At 43.1% G+C, this 16270-nt stretch overlaps 1 protein-coding gene across 5 annotated transcripts in view; it reads right to left on the minus strand.

Moving 5' to 3' along the window:
* Positions 1-16270, minus strand: part of LOC307105835 (UPF0538 protein C2orf76 homolog) — an 80928-nt gene that overhangs the window by 42137 nt on the left and 22521 nt on the right. For 2 of the 5 annotated variants that reach the window (XM_079781722.1, XM_079781724.1), the window contains 3 exons: positions 2382-2499; positions 1945-2001; positions 707-851 (listed from right to left, as the gene is read on the minus strand). In XM_079781722.1, coding sequence (XP_079637848.1) covers positions 707-839 — 133 coding nt within the window. In that variant the 5' untranslated portion in view covers positions 840-851; positions 1945-2001; positions 2382-2499. Of the gene's footprint in view, positions 1-706; positions 852-1944; positions 2002-2381; positions 2500-8073; positions 8358-16270 lie in introns of those variants that run through there. The other 3 variants (XM_079781721.1, XM_079781723.1, XM_079781725.1) reach the window with 2 other exon arrangements.

Raw genomic sequence — 16270 nt, forward strand, 5'->3', positions numbered from 1 at the left:
GCATGCTAAGATCTGTACATTATAACATGTATAAATTACACTTCAGTTAACATAATTAAAGCTTATTTTAAATCTTTTATCAAATATTGATGACTAGAAAACTTCAACAATTGAAAACAGAAGTTAGAAACCCATCTAGGGCCTATCAAAATGGAGACTAACTTCATGTCCTCTGTTCTGGAGTGCGCAATGGAAAACTGGCACCAGCTAGTCTGGTCACTTCCGTGATCGCAGGACCCACAGCTCTCACGACCTGCTGGCTGTACAATCAGGCCCGCCACCCTCCGCCAGCTCCCCAGGGGGCCCTCTGTGTACTCAGCTCATAGTATCAACAACCTCTCACACTATTGTTTAATGTGTTTATTTCATCCTAAATGAGCTTCACACACTCCCTTACTAATCAACCCCCAAATACAGAAGCCCGTCACAAGTAAACCTGGACCTTAAATGTTTTTAATTTTAAGAGAGAGAGAGAGAGACCACATATGGCGGGAATACTCCCTGAAAAGACAGGCATTGCTGATGAGCCCTAGGTGACTCTCTGCTCCTGTTCAAGGCGCAGAATGGGAGTCAGCCTGGCCAGCACCTGGCTTCTCACCTACATTAATACCTTTCAAAGTGTTTTTTAAAAGATTACTATCAGTGTAATAGTCAACTATATTCTTTCAAAATACTAATAAAACAAAATGACTAAGGTGTCTCATACCTTGCTTCAGAAATACTATAAATTCCTTTACAGTCTGGTCGAAATTAACTCCGTGATATACCACAGGTTTGAAGTTCCGATGCTCAAAGGAACGAATGAGGCGAACTGTGATGGTCACTTCTTTGGAAGCCATGTGAAGAATCTCCTGTGGCAAGGGACACGAGAACAGTCTACATAACACCAACTCAAAGTTATGGGCTGCATTTCTGCCATCAGCTCTCTGGCACCCAGACCATGTCTCCCATACTGTCTGGCACAGCCCCCACACCAACGCTGATTCTCGAGCATCCAGGAGAGTCCCAAGGTTACTCCCACCTACCCGCTGTCACCTGAACAGCCTCATCACAGTTGCTGATAGTCTGACTGGCAGAAAACTGATGGCACGGAAGACGAACACAAGTGACATGTGGGGTGGGGAAGACTCGGGTTCATGTATGGGGACAAGCAGGGGTTGCCAAAGACAGATACCTGGCATACACACAGCTGCCTTGGATGTGCTATGCCGGGGGTCTCCTCACTTGGCCCTGAGATGAAGTATGTTTATATCAGAGTCAACTATGAGCAGACCACATCTTAATCTCACAAATGCTGCCAGATTTCAGTGTTGATTTAATTAAATGCCATAGTATCAACAACCTCTCATACTATTGTTTAATGTGTTTATTTCATCCTAAAACTAGGGCCATGTGCCAGGTGTTAATGTTATTGCGTTTTATTCTATCACCAAGTCATAAATTATTACACTCATTTTAAGGATGAGAAAACAGACTCAGAGAGATCGTACAAATTGCCCAAAGTCATAAAGTTTAAACAAAAAGCCAGGATTCGAGCACCAATTTAATTTCAAAGTCCAGGCTCTCTCTAATATACTACCAGAAAATCACCAGAATTATTTCCTCCAAAAATATCTGCAAAGTTGCCAATGCTTTAATGATACAATTACAGTATATTTCTATCTAGTAGTAACCACCTCATGCTTCTCTCAACTTTATATACAACTTTCAGCCATAATATACAAGTGCTAAGAAAAAATACCTGTGAAACCTAAGTAAAGATGTCCAATCTCACTAGTAATCAGGGGAATTAAAAATAACAATGAGATATATCACTCATCAAACTGAAATAAAGTCAGCAAGGGTGCAAAACAATGACAATTTAATCAGTGAAGGTGCGTATCCAAATGGTTACTACTTTAGGAGATGGTTGGCAATACATAGTACAGCTGAAGACACACATACCTTTCAATCTAGCGATTTCATTCGCAGGTAGTACCCCACCTATGTGCACAGGGAGAACTGTAAAAGAACATTCATAGCAACATTATTTGTTAATTATAAAAACTGGAAACAAATGTCCATCAAGAGAAGAACAGATAAGTAAATCATGGGTAGTACAGGCAATAAAAATGAATGGACTAGAACTATATACCTCAACATAGGTGAATCTCAAAAATAATATGGTGAATGAAAAAATGGTAGTCAAAGAATCAGAGTATACTACCATTTATACAAAGTTAAAAAACATAGCTGTTGTTATGTGGAAAAGGAGGTAATTACTGTATTTCCATGTGTAAGACGCTATTTTTTCCTAAAATCCTTAGACTGAAAATCGAGGGGTGTCTTATACACGGGAGTCAGTGGAGGAGGGAGCCGAGCGGGTGCATAGCTGCCCATACCTTGTCAAATAGGCTTCCTCCAATCACGAGCCTTATTGTCACTGACGTCAGCTGATGCCGTAATTGGAGGTGGAGGTGTAGAGTGCGCAGATGCAACAGGGACCAGAACGTTCTGAGCCTATAAAGATGTCAAAAATAGAAAGATAAATACCGGTAAGCGATTGTCTTACTCTGCAAAATACAAACTGAATGTAATGAGCCTTGCAAAAGAGCATGGAAATAGAGCTGCAGAGAGACAATTTGGACCTCCTCCCACTGAGTGTCTTATCACAGTGGAGAAAACAGGAAGAACAACTCCTGAAGATGCCAAAAAATAAGGCCTTAAGTAACCAGCAAAATGGGCAAACGTGGAGCTGAGGCTTAAGACTTGGATTATGGAGCAGTGCCAGAGTGGCTTATGTGTATCAACCACACTTATTCAATGTCAGGCAAGAATGTTTGCAAGCGAAATGAACATTTGATTTTATAGGAAAGGCAAAATGGTGCTTCAGTTTCATGAGGAGAGAAGGGTTGGCCATGAGAACGCGAACAAAGTTAGCTCAGAAAATGCCACCAATTTATGAGGATGATCTCACATATATGGTCAGTGACTCAGAAGACAGCAGTGATACAATAGAAGTTGAAGGAATTGATATGTCTGGAACTAATAGTGATGAAGAAGAGAGCAGTGATGCAACAGAGGCTGAATAAAGTGATATGCTGCATAATATCATAGTACTGTATGTAAACATTACCTGCGGTAATTACTAAATAAAGATGTGTTCTGTTTTATGTTTAAAATATTGACCTCTTAATTTTGGGTTGGAAAAGTGGGGGGCATCTTATACATGGGGGTGTCTTATACACAGAAAAATACAGTAGTTGTCATCCCTGAGGCAGAGGAAGAACACATGCACTTTGATTATGTTGCTAGCCATTTATGTCCTGAGCAGGACCTAGGTATACGGACAGTATGTTATACTTTATGCCTTTTAGCATGTCTGGAATGTTTCACAATAGACAGCAACAAGCCACACTAATTTGGCCTATAAAGTCTCTCTGAATCATAGAATGTTTATACAAACATTTACTAGGTTTGAGAGAATATATAGCATATTATATATAGAAATCAAAATTCAAGCAGTTTTAATACATAAAATAAATTGTAATTATAATTAGCATACTATAATTAAATGAATGGTTCCTAAGGGACTAGAAATAATATTTCCCTCTAAAATAATGTTTTACCTTATAATCTTTAATGAGTTTAAATTAATATTTTGATAACCCAATACTAAGCTACTATACTGTTTTACTATATATATATATATGTGTGTGTGTGTGTATATATATATATATATATATATATACATATATATATATATATATGTAATTTTATTGATTTCAGAGAGGAAGGGAGAGAGACAGAAACATCAATGATGAGAGAGAATCACTGATCAGCTGCCTCCTGCATGCCCACACTGAGGATCGAACCCGCAACCCGGGCATGTGCCCTGACTGAGAATTGAACCGTGACCTCCTGGTTCATAGATCAATGCTCAACCACTGAGCTATGCCAGCCAGGCTATGCTATTTGTTTTAAATCTAATTTACAATGCTCCCCAAAATTCTGATCCTAGAACCTACCACATAATAGCAGTTCGGCTAACATCTACAAAATTATAATTTAAAATAGACTGAGGTACTTAATAAAGAATACCTCTTCAGAGAGAGATATTATAAAGGACTTCTGTATTTCAGAAGCAGTTAACAGGTTTTTAAGAATTATGACTTCTTCCCCCTCTCACCTACCCGCCCCCTCCAACAATAAAGATGCCCTCCAAAACACACCCATACACACCTGCCCACACAAACTGGGAAGGCCTAGAACACAGGCCCAGTCCCCAACGAGGTTAGAGCTAGACAGAGGTAGCTTAAGTATCCAGCCTATCTCTTAGCCTCAACTCACACTTGGATCACACATAGTAGGATCTCAATAAAAAGTAGCTGCTCTTATTGTTAGTCTACTTGTGATAAAATAGGTTTGGGTATAAAGACAGCTCATATAGGCAGCAGATAAAGATACTAGATTCCCAGGTGCAATGACACAAATCATGTAAATGATCTAACAGAGGAAGCCAGATAGGCTGGCATATGCATGCCTATGAAACTGTTTTATAATTGTAGGGTGTGTGTTTTTTTCCACTTAACATAAAGCTGCCCAAAAGTTGTACTTAAAATAGTTGAGGCTTTCAATTAAAACTCATTTGTGGTAATATCTAATTTTGGTCAACAATGTACTGTCATCTTCATAAAAAATTTGTTATATATATACTCAGTAACTAAACAATAATAGATATTATCAGAAGGAAAGAAAGCATTATCTAGTTTGCCTTAAGGATTATGGGAAATGCTGCTGGTTAGCTGAGGGAGGCAGACGTACTAAATAGATAGCTTATAAAGCTAATATTTCAGATTATAAAATGACATTTTCCCAGAAGTTTGCCTTACATTTTAAAAAAAGTGAATCTAAAGAAGTTTAAAAACAATTCTTCAAATGAAGAGACAGAGAAACCAAAAACAATAAACTCAGAGATAAGTTAATAAAAAATAGTCAAGCATATAAAAAAGATTTGAATAAATGAAGCAATAGACCATGTTCCTAACTATGAAGTCTCAAAATTATAAGAAATAAATTCTCTATAAATTGAATAATACCCTACTCAAAATATACAAGAGTGGTTTGGGGAACTTATCACAAATATTTCTAAAATCCATCTGGAAGAATACATTTATTTTATTTTTTAATTAACAATTTTTTTCTATTACAGTTCACATTAAATATTATATTTGTTTCAAGTATACAGCATAGTGGTTAGACATTTATGTAATTTATGAAGTTATCTCCCAATAAGTCTGGCACCATACATAGTTACTATAATATTATTGACTATATTCCCTATACTATATTTTACATCCCTATGACTGGTTTTATAACTGGAAATTTATACATCTTAATCCCCTTTTTCAAGGAAGAATACATTTGTGAACTTAGTGAGCAAAGTCATAAAAGAAAAACGAGACCAGCAGCACCAGTTATTCGTATACCCTGTAAAGTTAAACATAATAGTAAGACATAAGAAAGCTTGTGTGATTTTCACACATCTACAAAATAAAATAACAAAAATTGTAAAGGATAACTAAGGCATAGTAATTTCAGCTGGGATACTGAAACAGGACTAGGCTGACAAATCAGTGAAACATAACAGAAAACTCAAAAACAGATATAAGATTAAAAAATTTAGCTCAACCCTAGCTGGTGTGGGAGCGTGTGGGAGACAACCAACCGATATGTCTCTCTTACATCTATGTTTCTCTCTGTCTCTCCCTCTCTCTTCCACTCTCTCTAAAAATCAATGGAAAAATATCCTTGGGTAAGTATTAACACAACGAAACTCAATTCGTTGCTCTGGATCCTAACAGAGCACTTAGTTGTTTTACCGAAAATGACTTTCCAAAATGGGAGGGGGTCACTGAAATGAGAAAATAATCCAATGTTTTATGCCTTTCTTATACAGACTGAATTTCAAGGTTACCAAGTAGCTGATGAAGAAAAGTTCTTTATAGAAGAATTGCAGCTAAAAAGCACTTAAAGAATGATAAAATTTAAAAATCATTATTTTCATACCTATCAGAATGGCTAAAATTAAGCTATTTTCCGGTGTACCTATATTTGCACTTTTCTAATGTGTTATACATCAACAAAAAGTTATTTCTAAAAGTAAGTTATTTCCATTTCTTTTAAAAAGAGGTAACTGAACAAAAGAAAATAATACAGAACTTATCAAATACTGATAAGACAGAGAGGGTCAGAAACTGCTTTACACACTGATGTTCACTAAGGGAACCAAAAGGTACTCCGCCGTCAGAGGCCCCAGAAGCAGGTCCGTGCCCAGAACAAGCCTCACCTTGTCTCAGAGGCACAAAGGCCTCCGCGCAGCCCCTCCCTGCCTCTCTGATGGTATTTGCCACCTTTCTCCTATCACTCCCGAGGGATGACCTGACAGCCTCCGGCTTCCCACGCACCATGCTGTTTCCAGGCCTCTGCCACATGGCTCCACTCCCAGCCTTTCTCCAAACTCCCTCTGCCCCTGGCCTCTCCACTTGACCACAGGCATCCTTCAAAACAGCGGGGACCATCTGCTCCAAAACACCTTTGCAGGAGCTCCTCTCCCCGCCCCCGCTCCCACCCCCAAAACAGCTCCCCCGTCTGCCCACAGCACCTGATCAGAACGCTTGTGAGCTCCTTGAGGGAAAGAGCAGTGTGGTTACTTTTGTGTACCCCGAAATGTGTGTGGCATGAGGCAGGTCTGGAGAACTGAAGAGCAGTGAAGGGTTGAGGAAAGCCCGATTTCCTCCTTTAGTAAGGACACACTGACATATCTGTCCTGCATTACAGGGTCTACAAGCTTTTTCCAGGGCCGTGAAATGTCTGAGATGGGATGGGGGGTACCTTATTGCTCCAGAATATGAAAAATTTTAATTAACACTTAATTAAATATATAACACTTCAACAGCAATTCAACTCTATTCATAATTATATATATTAATTTAATATAGAGTATGGGTACATTTTATATGATTTAGGGTGGGGATTTGAAAAGTAACAGTGCCTAGGGCTTACAAAGGTCTTTAAACCTCCCTGCCTAAAAAACCTGTTCTGGCTGGTATCTTACCCAGCTGGTTTAAGATGAAAGATAAGTCATGTCCAAAGCAAAGCAAACAAAACCAAGTCATACTAAAACCAAAGAAACAAACAAAACCATGTAGGAACCCCTCATCTGGAGCTCCCAGGTCCCTAACAGGTACCCACTGCACCCTCAGAGCCAGGAATGGCGCGGCCCAGCACCCTCTCCTCCTGGGCTAGAATTCCCTGGGTCAGTAAGAGCTGGTTTTTATGGCCTAGGCCAATGGTCGGCAAACTCATTAGTCAACAGAGCCAAATGTCAACAGTACAACGATTGAAATTTCTTTTGAGAGCCAAATTTTTTAAACTTAAACTTCTTCTAACGCCACTTCTTCAAAATATACTCGCCCAGGCCGTGGTATTTTGTGGAAGAGCCACACTCAAGGAGCCAAAGAGCCGCATGTGGCTCGCGAGCTGCAGTTTGCCGACCACTGGCCTAGGTTCCAATGGGTGAACAGGGAAGGTGCAAATTCCAGGAAAGCCAAGACAAGCTGCATGCCCAGTTCCCCAGCAGCCCAACTGCTCCCATTCCCAAGCTGGTTCTTCTCCCTGCGGCAAGTTCCCAGGGGAAGAGCCAGCTGTAAACCAGCTGGGGCGGGCTCCAGAGGTGAAAAATAGGCACAGTGCAGCACAGAAAGCTCAGAGAGCAGCGCAGAACATGCATACTCACAAAACACTTGATTACTGACTTTAGATTGATCTCCATCGGCTAAAAAAAGTACTACCACCGATTCTGGGTATTCACAGTGAAGAAAGTCTATATAAAGTCGTCCCCAACACCAAATTAATGAGTACTGACCTCTGCTCCTGAGGAGATACAGGCCTGGGTTCTCACAATGCTGTCAACACCGATCAATACATCACCTTATTTTATGTGTGTTTCTGAATAAAGGCACCTATTGAACATGTATTGTTGATTCACCAACATAGAACTCAAAGCCAGTAGCATTTTAAGTCAAGTCTTACCAAAGCTCATCTAATACTCATTTTCTTTGTGAGCCCCACACGGCCTTCATGCATTTAAAAACACTAGACAGCACGTCAGCATTGCAGCACTACGCTTGGGGGCTCTTTTAAAACAGCCAAATCACCAACAAAAAGCACAAAAATGTGAAACCATGGCGCTGAACAGAGCACAGCCCGGACACTTGTTTACAGTGTGAGAGCTGGAAGGAGGCAGCAAGTCGCCTTGTCTGACCTCAGCTGGAAGCATGAACTTCCTTGATGCAAATTCTCCACCCCTCTGCACATGTTGGGGAGTGACCAGGAAGTATCCTAAGTATTGCCTTTGGGATTACAATTTTATTGAGTAGGCAAATTTACAAACACAGAAACTGCAAGTACAGAGGACTAACTATAATTCTCACACCCCCCCCAAAAAAAGAGTCCTTTTTTTTTTCTTAATCCCAAGGATATTTTTTTCAATTGATTTTTAGAGAGTGGAAGGGAAGGAGGGGGGAGAGAGAGGGAGAAACATTGATGTGAGAGAGACATATCAATGGGTTGCCTCCTGCAGATACCCCCACCCAGGCCAGGATCAGGCCTATAACATAGGGACATGCCTTTTGACCAGGAATCAAACCCAGACCCTTCCGTCTGTGATGCTCTAACCACTGAGAAAACCGGCCAAAGCGCTTCCAGTACTTCTTTTTAACCTTTTGACCTTTTTGTAAGAGAATGGAATTCAAACTTGTGGAGAGCAGCTACAGTGTTTGGACAGGATCAAGCCTCGGACTGACTTGTGACAAAGCCACATACAAGTCCCAGCTTGGAGGGCAAAGCCCTCCCAGCACAATTATAGCCAAAAGGAATTGGTTGTAAGCTTGACCTTATAGTCCGACCCTGCAGTCCTAGATAGCTAAGGGATGTGGGATGTGGGATGCGGGTGGGGGCGGTTGTGCAGCAAGTGCTGCCTAAACAAAGCTTAATAGAGAGCAGAGAATGGCAACAACAGGAAAGAAGCAGATTTGAAATTCACAAGAACATTGTAAACATCTTGCCCTTGTTTTGCTTTGTGTGATCTGACTATAAAATAAAGCTTCGTTTTTTGATTTGTTGATGATAGCCATTCTGACAGGTATAAGTGGCACTGTCTCTCCATCCGAGAACAGTGTCCCATCTAGCCCCAACTGTATTCTCTTGTCTGTTTTCTTTAATCTTTCACTGCCCCTCCTCAGGTTCACCACTGGCCGGCCTGGATGCGATTCAAAACTGAGCCAAATATTAGCAGCCTTCAGTGCAGAAAAGCGCTCCACAGGGGGCAGTCAGCCTGGAGAAGCTGTACACCCCCAGCAGGAGAATGCACAGCCCGCCTTCTGAGGTGGCAGGCTCCCAAGAAGTGTGCACAGGACTTGAATTTTAAGACTCTTAGAATGAATCATTTTAATAAAAATATTTTGTAGAGTCGTATTTACTCCCTTAATTTAAGGATATCAAATATAAAAAATATATTTATATATTATTCACACTAAATGCTTAATTTTCCTCTAGGGTTAGAAACTAATATTATAGAATAAAGATTCCATTTGCCTTTCTTTTGAAACAAATCAATAAATAGAAGCTAAGAAATACAATTGATTGTTCTTTTATGTGAGGAAACTAAACAGGCATAAATGATCGGGTATAAAAGTAGGGAAAAGAAGAATTCTATTGAGATGAAAATCACTGAATATGCAAATGATTCTAAAATTGCACCTTAATGATTTTGAGTAAATTTTCCTATGTACTACTTAATAACATCCAACTATGTCATTTTACCAAAAATTTAAAAGTTGTTTAAGGCCAGAGGAAAAGGGGAGAAACCTACATTCAATTCATTACTTAAAAATACTGAGCACCTAGTATACTGCTAAGTGAATGATAAAAGTTCTCCTTTTAAAGATAACTTATCCTAGTCAAATAAATAACTGTATAAAATTTCAATTTAACTGAACTTCTTAAGAATGACAAATTATAATTCAGTCACATTTAACACTAAAAGTGCAATGTTAATTTCATTTTAATCTATTCTAGCCTACTTCAAAAGCATAATTTTTTAATGATTAGGTGGGAATAAAAAAATATTATAAAAATAGATCTCAGTAACAATAAAATACCAAAAGTTGGCCATTTCAATAAAAAGAAAAGTTAACAAGAACTTGCTTTAAGTTTTTTCAAAAGTGTAATCTATAATAATAAAAGCGTAATATGCTAATTAGACCAGACGTCCTTCTAGACGAAGCCGGGGCTGCGAGGGAAGCCTGGGTGCCTGCCGGTGGCTGGAGGGAAGCCTGGGTCCCAGGTGCCTGCCAGCAGCTGGAGGGAAGCCAGTGCTGGCAGCTGAGAAAGGAAGGCCTACTCTTGCACGAATTTCATGCATCAGGCCTCTAGTTTTTAAAATATAAAACTAGACCAGCCAGTGTAGCTCAGTGGTTGAGCACTGACCTATGAACCAGGAGGTCATGGTTCAATTCCCAGTGGGGGATGTACAAGAGACAGCCGATTAGTGATTCTCTTTCATCATTGATGTTTCTATCTCTCCCTCCCTCTCCCTGCCTCTCTGAAATGAATAAAAATGTATTTTAAAAAATAAAAATACAATAAAATGTGAAACTCAGTATACATTTATAGACAAGGACCATGTGAGGATTAAATATTTGATAACCTCTTGGTCTCCCCCCCCCCCCCAAACATTTAGCTATATAATTAGTTATATAATTCAAATCAAAGCACTATTATGTTAGAAAACTCAGTTTATTCATCTTTCACTAATATAAACCTTTTGAGAAAGACATTTTCAATGTACTAATTTACAAATGATTTTAGTCTTTAAGCTCATAACTCAGCAGTATGCTAGGTGCTCATTTTGAGAGAGGTTAAAAAAATAAAGCCTTCCGCATAAGTTGTTTAGATAGCACAGGTGCAAAATAAATATTAGCTAAATTTGACAATTCACAAATGCTTTTCTGTGCTATAACTATTGCATAACGACATTGTCAGTGGCATTTGCTAAAAGCCTAAGCGACCATCGCAACCAAACGGACAACCGAACAGGCTGCATGGGGCAACTAGGTCAGCAGGGGGGTCAATGAGGGGTGACCAAACGACCAAGCAGCAGGCTGCGTGGGGCGACCAGGCCCGCAGGGGGGCCAGTGAGGGGCGACCAGGCAGGCAGGCAGGCAAGTGAACAGTTAGGAGCCAGTGGTCCTGAATTGTGAGAGGGATGTCCAACTGCCGGTTTAGGCTCAATCCCCAGGATCAGGCCTAAACCAGCAGTTGGACATCTCCCAAGGAGTCCTGGATTGGAGAGGGTGCAGGCTGGGCTGAGGGGATCCCCCACCCCATGCACAAATTTCGTGCAATGGGCCTCTAGTCAATTATAACAAACTAGAGGCCCGGTGCACGAATTCGTGCACTAGTGGGGTCCATCAGCCTGGCCTGTGGGATTGGGCCAAAACCAGCTCTCCGACATAGCCCAAGGGGTCCCGAATTGCGAGAGGGTGCAGGCCAGGCCGAGAAACCCCACTGGTGCATGATTGGGGCCAGGGAGGGACGTGGGAGGTTGGCCAGCCGGGGAGGGACCATGGGAGGACTCCAGGGCATGTCTGGCCCATCTTGCTCAGTCCCAATCAGCCTGACCCCAGCAGCAAGTCTGAGTGTCTGCCCCCTGGTGGTCAGTGCATGTCATAGCAACTGGTCGACTGGTTGACTATCTTCCCCCTGGTGGTCAGTGCACATTATAGCGAGCAGTTGAGCAACCTTAGCATATCATTAGCATATTATGCTTTCATTGGTTGAATGGACAACTGGACATTTAGCATATTAGGCTTCTATTATATAGGACTAGAGGCCCGGTACATGAAATTCATACACTGGAGGGGGTGTCCCTCAGCCCAGCCTACACCCTCTCCAATCTGGGACATCCCTCTCATAATCTGGGACTGCTGGCTCCTAACTGCTCACCTGCCTGCCTGCCTGACTGCCCCTAACCGCTTCTGCCTGCCAGCCTGATCACCCCCTAACTGCTCCCCTGCTGGCCTGATTCACACCTAACTGCTCCCCTGCCAGCCCGATCGCCACCAACTGCCCTCCCCTGCTGGCCCAGTCACCCCCAACTGCCCTCTCCTGCCAGCCTGATCTTGCCCCCAACTGCCCTCCCCTGCCGGCCTGATCTCGCCCCCAACTGCCCTCCCCTGCTGGCCTGATGGCCCTCAACAGCCCTTCCCTGCTGGCCTGATCACCCCTAACTGCCTCCCCTGCCGGCTTGATCTCGCCCCCAACTGCCCTCCTCTGCCGGCCAATTTGGTTCTGATTGGTCGGTTTCTATGCCAGTCAGTGTCAAAAGCTCCGCCTCCTAGGCAGCCATTGGCTCCTCACAGTTGACCCAGATTTGGTTCTGATTGGTCGGTTTCTATGCCAGTCAGCATCTCTGGGCCTATCTCTGGGCCTGATCATAAAGGCAGGGCTGATCAGCAGCCACCCCAGGCTGCTGGCGAGTGGCTGAACTGCTGACCTCTGGGAGAGAGAGAGGCTTGGCTGCTGGCGAGGGAGAGAGAAGCAGGGTCTGATCACCCTGCTTCTCTATCCGGTACTCGCCAGCAGCCGCTGCCACTGCTGATCAGCCCCGCCTCTCTCTCTCTCCCAGAGGTCAGCAGTTCAGCCCACTCACCTGCTGCACGCGCAGCCTGGCGAACGGTCAAGCCTCCCGGTCGTTGCAGATGTGACAGACCCAGGGTTTTTATATATTAGGGTAAGTCAATGATTGCTGTTCACCTTGAGTATACCACCCACTGACAAATCAACACCTAAAATTCCACATACCTGCCTATGTAACCTTCAATTTGGGGCAAATACATAAAATCATAACTTGTTTTCCCTGCTCAAAGGAGGTAAGACTCTCAGAGAACTAACTGTTGTGAAGAGTTGAGTTTTCCAAAGGGTTAGAGACTTAGCCATTTGGAAAGAATATTTCACACATACATTTCTCCTTAAACAAGGTAACTGAATATAAATTCTATTATTCTTGATCCACTGTCATCAGTGGGCATGTTAACTCTTGTCCAGTGTGTTGGGAGGCAATTCATAAGTCTCTCACACTTCTGCATGTCTCATAAGCAAAGGTACTGGCTGCTTTAGTTCTGAACTGTCTGTTCAAGGAAGTCTGTATAGCAAACAGCATAGGAAGACTGAGATATTATCTCCCTCCTGAGTGGAGGGCAGATTTGTTTACTGTCCAGTATAATAAAAATGAGGTCTCTCTCCCTGGGTTAAGGTTGAGCAGGTTTTCTTGGATTACCTAAACTCGGGGTTCTGCAGCTGTGGACTTATGGGGAGGAAGACATGACACAAACATGAAGCTCCTGCTGTTGGCTGTGCTGTAATACAGTCCTTGGTCTCTGACCCAGGAGTCTCATGTCTTCCCTCAGTCTCAAGGACACTGACAGGCTGGCTGACCAGCTTCCAAGTAGGAGTCTTCACAGTTTTCATTGACAAGGATGGGATGCCAGCAGAGGCATGGCTTTCCAGAACAGAGAAGACAAAGGTCCCATGAGCTTAAGGGACATAAAATGATTCCCTGCAACCTGGCAGCAAATGTTCTTGTCCAAGTGGGGACTGTGGGGGAGTAAGAGTTAATTAACCTTTAGAGGATTACAGCAAAAGGTAGGATTGAAACAAGCTGCCCAATGGTGTTTTGGTTGTGGTTCTCTCTCCTCAATGAGGCAGCGAGTTCCACGACCCTAGGTGAGAGGCACTGTGGCTGTAGCTGTTGAGAGTCCCCAGAGTGGAAACAATGATGGCAGCAATGAGGTTGTAGAGCTTTGGGTAACTGAAAAGTAAATTAAGTTGAGCCGTGAATAGCCACCGGGCCACTTGAAACTAAGAGGAAGTATGCCTTGCGTGCTGGTGCAGAGCTTCCCTCCCTCTCTACACCTAATACCTCCCCTCACCTTCCAGGAAGTTTTAAGTAAGGTGATTAGGAGCGGGCGGCCAAGGTCTCCCTGACCCCAAGAGACTGAGGCCTTATGCACCCAAGTGTGTTGGGGAACTTCAGGGATGGAAGGGACTCAAACTTTTATGGTTCTGTGGGTACAGACACCCAAAGCACCACCCTACCTTGCCCAGTGTGGGGAGAGGGTACTCAGATTCAGCTAATGGGTTTTGGACAGGATTCACAGTGGCGAAGGGAAACTAACATGACGGAGTGGATGGGGTCCTTCAGGAGGATTCAAAGGATTGTTGTTTCCACGTCTGAATGTATAAATGATGTGTTATATATATGTGTATATATATGTAGACTTCCTTGTCCATTGTGCCAGAGGCGATTGATTCTCCCCCATCTGGAAGAGGTCCAGGTCCAGTGGGTGGGTCAGGATTCATGGAATTGCCCCTAACTTCTGATGTATATAGGTTTCATTATATGAAATGCCCTGCTCACTGACAAGTCAGAAACCTCCGTCTCAATGGTCCCTGACTGTGCTGTTACCACACCTCCACCAGCAGAATCCAGGGGTCTAGTTGCCAAGTACAGTTTCTTGGGATTGTGTGGATGAATTCACAAAGCCCAATCCCTCTAGCCATCAAGGAACACTAGCTGGCCCTTGAGCCACCGATCACCAGAGGCAGCCTGGCATGTTGTACTAGACTCTGGTAATGGAGGCAGTGTGGCTCTGTGACTTGTCAGTGTGGCCAAGCAGAGTGTAGCATACTTTGCTGTCATAATTAAAGCCCATAATCAGCTGACCTTAAATTACTCAAAAGGCAGCTCTTCCTGGGTGGGCCTGACTTCATCAGTTAGAAGTCAGGGAGGACTTAGGCCTTCCCTGAGCCCACAGACTGCAAACTGCAGTGGGGGCCTCAGTTGTTCTCCCTTCCTTTGGGTCCCCCTCCTGACCGCTGCCTGGGACCACAGCTTCAGCTGGTTGTCTGTGGGGCCAGCTACTCCTCATCGGCCCTTCCCATCTGCCTGCCTGCCTCTGGACTTCAGGGCTTACCACGATGGGGCAAGCCAACAACTTAAGTGATATGTGCGTGTGTTTTATATTTTGCCCTGCTTCTCCAGTTGACCCTGATTAATACAGTCCCCTCTTGGACATTCTAACTGGTCCTGTATACTGGCTACACCACAAGACAGCACCTTAGTGGTGCCAAAATCAATCGCCTGCATGGAGAGCTGTCCAGCAAGCTGCGGTGCATTTGGGACCCACAACCTTAACGACCCCTTTGAGGTTCCAGTCTCTGACGATTTTGCCAACTGGAGCCTCTAGCAAAGGGAGGCAGCCTCTGCTTGGAGGCACCCCTTGAGGTCTTGGAGTCTCGTCTCCCTGAATTCTCTTGTTGGTTACAAGATCCTAGATCACAAGGATAATGCCACTTGAGTACACTGTAGGCCAAAGTGGGGGACATAATGGGTCTCTGTAAGTTTTATAAAAATTCTCTTCAAAGACTAGGAATGGATTCAATAAAAAATGAAATTATTGCTACTGGAATGGGCACACGAGTTTTTCTGAAGACGGAGGAAAGAAATAACCTCCGCATGTAAGAAGACAACAATTTAACCCTGACTGGTTTGGCTCAGTGGATAGAGCATTGGCCTGCGGACTGAAAGGTCCCAGGTTCGATTCTGGTCAGGGGCATGTACCTTGGTTGCGGGCACATCCCCAGTAGGAGGTGTGCAGGAGGCAGCTGATGGATGTTTCTCTCTCATCCATGTTTCTAACTCTCGACCCCTCTCCCTTCTTCTCTGTAAAAAAATCAATATATATATATATATATATATATATATATATATATATATATATTTAAAAAAAAGAAGACAACAACTTATACCCCAGGAGAGAGGGTTGGGGAGGGCCACCCACTAAGGACCTCTGTCTCTCAGAACTGCGCCTGGGCCAGTTCTCAGGACACAAATCACTGTGGCAAGGCTCCACCAAACTGCTGAAAGCAGCTTAAATTTAACTGACTCCTGAATCTGGCAACTTCTGGCAGATGGCCTGATGACAATGTGATCACCATTACCAACAAGTCTATCAGAAACATGTACCCCAACTCCTGTGCCTCTCATACAATACAACTGTTGATACCCCAACCTCTTACCCATCCCCACAGCCGCTGTACAGACATTCTGTGGGACAAACATCACTCAGCTGGTAGCACAGACAAACAAGACAGACTGGACTGACTG

The sequence above is a fragment of the Cnephaeus nilssonii genome (assembly GCF_951640355.1).
Source record: "Cnephaeus nilssonii genome assembly, chromosome: 10".
NCBI classification, from domain to species: domain Eukaryota; kingdom Metazoa; phylum Chordata; class Mammalia; order Chiroptera; family Vespertilionidae; genus Cnephaeus; species Cnephaeus nilssonii.